This window comes from Lathyrus oleraceus, chromosome 7 (genome assembly GCF_024323335.1).
Source record: "Lathyrus oleraceus cultivar Zhongwan6 chromosome 7, CAAS_Psat_ZW6_1.0, whole genome shotgun sequence".
Classification (NCBI taxonomy): domain Eukaryota; kingdom Viridiplantae; phylum Streptophyta; class Magnoliopsida; order Fabales; family Fabaceae; genus Lathyrus; species Lathyrus oleraceus.
In genome coordinates this window covers 205,214,755-205,219,139 of record NC_066585.1, presented here as the reverse complement: position 1 = coordinate 205,219,139, position 4,385 = coordinate 205,214,755, and the positions used below count along the sequence as shown (strand labels likewise).

Sequence of the window (4,385 nt, the reverse complement as noted above, 5' to 3'; positions counted from 1 at the left end):
TTATGACACGGAACCATGGATCTTTGATTTCTACTCAATTTTATAATGGTATCCAAACCATTTCTTTGAAACGATGCAAATTTAAAAATTGGTTATTACTGTGAAAGCCTAAACTTTTAAGAAAAACAATCAAGCACACCATATGCATTACTATTGATCTTATAAATTACTCCTAACATTAGCATTTCTATTTCATGAAAGTATGTTACAAAATAAGTGTCAATTCAGAGAATGATACAAAAAATAGCCCCCTTCACTAACTAGACATTTTGAGGATCCAAACTGGCATTCATAAGTCCTACTTCTTAACCTCAGAGGAAAAGGGCAATGCGGTGTTGGCCGATCCACTCCAAATAGAAAATGGGACAGGAACCACCTCAAAAATCATTAGAAAAAGCAGCCAATAACAATAACAAGATTTATTTCAACAACAACAACAAAAACATTCACAAGGTTCGACACATAATCCATCAATGTTAGAAGATAATGCAGAACTTCCAGTGATAACAAACAAACAAGTTATATTTGTCCCAAGACTTGACTAATGAGAGGAAAAACAAAAAAGAAACACCAAACTATAGCAATGTTAATTGCTGCACATTCCTCTGAAGATTTATTTATCTACACTAGAACCCAAACAAAGAACACCACCACATACACACGAGCAGCACAGTGCAACACATGGTAAACAACCAAAACAGTGTTGTGCTTTTTACCTTAATAAGTCCATCATACTTTTAGCTCGAGAGACATAAAAGAATTAACAATTGTTACTTCGCTTCATCCCTTATCTTGCTTTCTTTTCTTACGAGCATCAGCAATTAATCATCAATCATTAGCTCAAATACTTTTCTTAATGGCTAGTTAACAATGTGTATTACATAAGCCAAATTAAAATTTAAAAATCATAAACTGTGATATCTATAAAATATCCTTTGCTTTTTCCCTACATTGAAAATATATTTTCAGAAATAGCAAAACTGTTTTAAAAAAAACATCATTGTGTGTTTATGCACACAAAAATGGCATTGCAATTGCCACATCAAGTTTGAGCTTGGATTCCCACAACAAACAAGGAAGACAATCAACAAAGGAGGTGTTTACACAACTTTACTAAACTGATTTCACTTAAGTCTGATGTGGAATTAGTTTACAATCGAATCAGAAGGATAATTAAAAATAAATAAAATCAAACAAAACACGAGCCTGGCCATTATAAACATGTACTAGCAAATAACAAAGTAAAAGATAAAACATCAAAATAAATTGAGGTATCATCATAACAACCAGCCATAGTACATATATGCACATAGAGTCATAGACAGCGATAGCATGTTTCAAATTCCATGTAATGCACCTTGCAACTTGATCAAGAACTTGGCAAACTAATTCAAGAAGGAAAATACTTAAAATAAGAAGTTCAACAAAAATTCCACATAATCACTACATAAAAAACTACACCATGTTATGTAAGCTTTAACTAGCAGCTAGAGCAAATAAGACCACAACACATAGAAGCAGAGGTAGTGAAGCAGCAACAAATAGCAGTCCATGTAACCAAGACCAAAAATTTCATTGTCTGCATGCACGAAATCAGCACAACCATTTAAAGCACAAGCGCCCAAGAAGCCATCACAAAGCTGAACGAAACACCTATTCAAAACTCAAACAAATAATTAACATTCAAAAAAACAGTGAACTGTCAAATAATCATAATCGCTAAAAAGTTAAATTCAATCAACAAAAAAATAAATGGAACAAGATAAACTTTGCAAAAAAATATCAAACCCATTTAACATTGCCAATAAATTTATAAGAACAAATTGATAAGATGGAGGACCTTGTAACAAGCACACCCAATACAACCATCAACTCTTAAGATACAGCTAACAGACATATTTACTGACGAATAGGGCATAGAGATCTTACAAACCAACAAAGCTTTCTGGTAAAGTTATAGACATTAACATAGATTGGAAACTTTGAAAACATGATCAATAAATAAATGAACCTAAATCTATTTTTTCAAAACACTGTTGAAAACGATTGCAAATAAGAAACTACAACACAATCTCAAAATCAAAAACTAATACAAGCAGACACATATTGCCTACAAAGCAGAAACAGAAAGCCAAACACATTGCCTACAAAACACAAAAAATTACCTCAATAATAAGGTGGCACGCCTTGGTACATTCCTCCATTAGGGGGTCTCTGCATAGGCATAGGCTGTGATGGGTAACCATACTGTGAACCATCAGGGTATCCACCAACAGAGGGAGGATGCGCCCTTGGACCGGAAACAGGCCCGGGTCCAGGAACCGGACCGCCGTACTGAGGGGCACCTGCACCAATTCCCGGCCCATACCCACCGCCAGAAGGAACCTGATTACCATAAGGTGGTTGCCCATAAGCATTAGGAGGAGCACCGTATTGCGGCATCATTGAAGCATTAGGAGCATGATAATTAGAGTTAGAATTATCCACTGGAAAGCCTGATGGGTTTTGGTTCCCGGGCTTAGGCTTTTTGTTATCCACGGCCAACTTGCAAATCACTTGGTGACCATCAACGGTTTTGGCAGACTCCACCAGTGAATTCCGTGCACCCTCTTCGGTTTTATACACAAAGAAAGCAAAACCTCTAGTTTTCCCACTAGCTTTATCAAACCCTAACGGTCCCTCTTCGATTTCACCATACTTTGAAAACTCGCTCAATAAACTCTCCGCTGATACTTCAAATGGAACGTTACCTACGAATACCTTACGAGCAGAAACGTCCCCGCCGGTAGAACCCGCACCCGCCGCCGCAAGCTGCGTCACCGTCATTCTTCCGTCAATTTTCTTGCTAGGCTCCTTTAGGGCAAGGATAGCACCATCGACATGTCGGAACACAACGAAGCCGTATCCCTTAGACCTGCTTGTCGATTTGTCGAATATCACGATTGCTTCATCTAGGTCACCGTACGCAGCGAATACAGCACGGAGCGTTTCACTGGTGGTCTCGCCTGAGAGGCCACGGACGAATAATTTACGGCGTGAGGTATCACGGTCGGCGACGGAGCGTACGGCGTCGAGAACGTTGGGGTGTTGGAGGGCCGCTGACTTAAGAAGGTCTAGTAGCTGGTCCTGAGTGAAGGGTTGGAGAATCTTGTGGATGTCTTCTGGGGTGAGGGTTGTTGTGACGGCGGCGTCGTTTGAGGGAGGAGGAGAATTGGTGTCGCCGTTCTCTTCTGTTTTGCGCTTCTTGGAGAATTCCATGTAGATCTTAAGAGGGATTTAGGTATTAGGGATTTGAAACGAAGAAGATGAAGTTAGGTTTTACGAAGTGAAACAGACAATAATACTGCAACCGTGCTACGTTACTAGTGTATCGCAACACAAGCATATATATATATATATATATATATATATATATATATATATATATATATATATATATATATATATATATATATATATATATATATATATATATATATATATATATATATATATATATATATATATATATATATATATATATATATATATATATAATTTAAATTAAATTGAATAACATGTCCGATCTTCTTTTATTTTAATTTCTTTTTAGAAGATATCTTATTTTTATTTTAGTATATTGTTATATTAAATGTTAAAAATATGTAAAGAATAAAATATTTAACTAATAAATAGTGAAATATGTGCCTCTAGTTATAGTCCCTGATTTATGGAGTATTGGAAATGATAGAAGAATTAAGGTTTTGAGTGATAATTGGGTGGAGTTAAGGAGATGATAATGGAAAGTGATACTGGAGTGGAGTATGCTACAAGAGTGAATGTCGCACAAGATTTTGAATAAAATGCATTATATTCTTTCTCCTAGAGTATGAACGGAGATGGATGAATTTATAATTGCAACAAAAGGTGATGAATCTTTATCGATAAAAGACATTTATAGTCATCTTATCAATGATAATGAGGATTGTGATGACGGTGGTTGGAGGAAGGTGTGGAGGTTCAATGTTTTAATAAGACTAAAGAGTTTCATATGGCTCTGTAAACATGAAAGGCTTCTCACCAACCTCAGTAAAAGCCAGAAATGTATGGGGTAATGCATATTGCAACCTCTATGGTAGTTCGTGTGAATCAACTTTGCATGATTTACGTGATTGTCCTATTGTAAGGAAGGTTTGGGCAAAGATAGCGTCGGATCATATTTTTTATGCTTTTTACAGACCTGATCTGCAACAATAGATTAAGAATAACATTTAGAATAACAACTGAAATAGCACATGGGCGACGGGTTGTCGTGCGATTTGAAATTGGAGAAATAAGGAAGAACATGATGAGGAGTTTATGAGGTCATACGACCTGGGAGAATGCATTATGCATAGGAAGAAGGA

General features: G+C 36.3%; 1 protein-coding gene across 2 annotated transcripts; it reads right to left on the bottom strand.

Moving 5' to 3' along the window:
* Window positions 1-1,256: 1,256 nt before the first annotated feature.
* Window positions 1,257-3,379, bottom strand: LOC127107082 (UBP1-associated protein 2C). 2 transcript variants are annotated; one of them, XM_051044355.1, is made up of 2 exons: window positions 2,166-3,379; window positions 1,257-1,653 (listed from the first exon to the last, which is right to left on the bottom strand). In XM_051044355.1, exon 1 carries the CDS (start codon window positions 3,256-3,258, stop codon window positions 2,167-2,169), a length of 1,092 nt encoding a protein of 363 aa, XP_050900312.1. In that variant the 5' UTR covers window positions 3,259-3,379; the 3' UTR covers window positions 1,257-1,653; window position 2,166. The 2 variants fall into 2 exon arrangements, with proteins under 2 accessions (XP_050900312.1, XP_050900313.1); XM_051044356.1 differs by having other exon boundaries at window positions 2,195-3,379.
* Between the last annotated feature and the right edge of the window lie 1,006 nt (window positions 3,380-4,385).

Coding starts and splice junctions, on each gene's coding strand:
- LOC127107082 (XM_051044356.1), bottom strand. CDS start 3,258: ATGGAATTCTCCAAGAAGCGCAAAACAGAAGAGAACGGCGACACCAAT. Junction 1,654..2,194: donor AGACCCCCTAATGGAGGAAT/GTACCAAGGCGT, acceptor AGTTTTGAATAG/GTGTTTCGTTCAGCTTTGTG.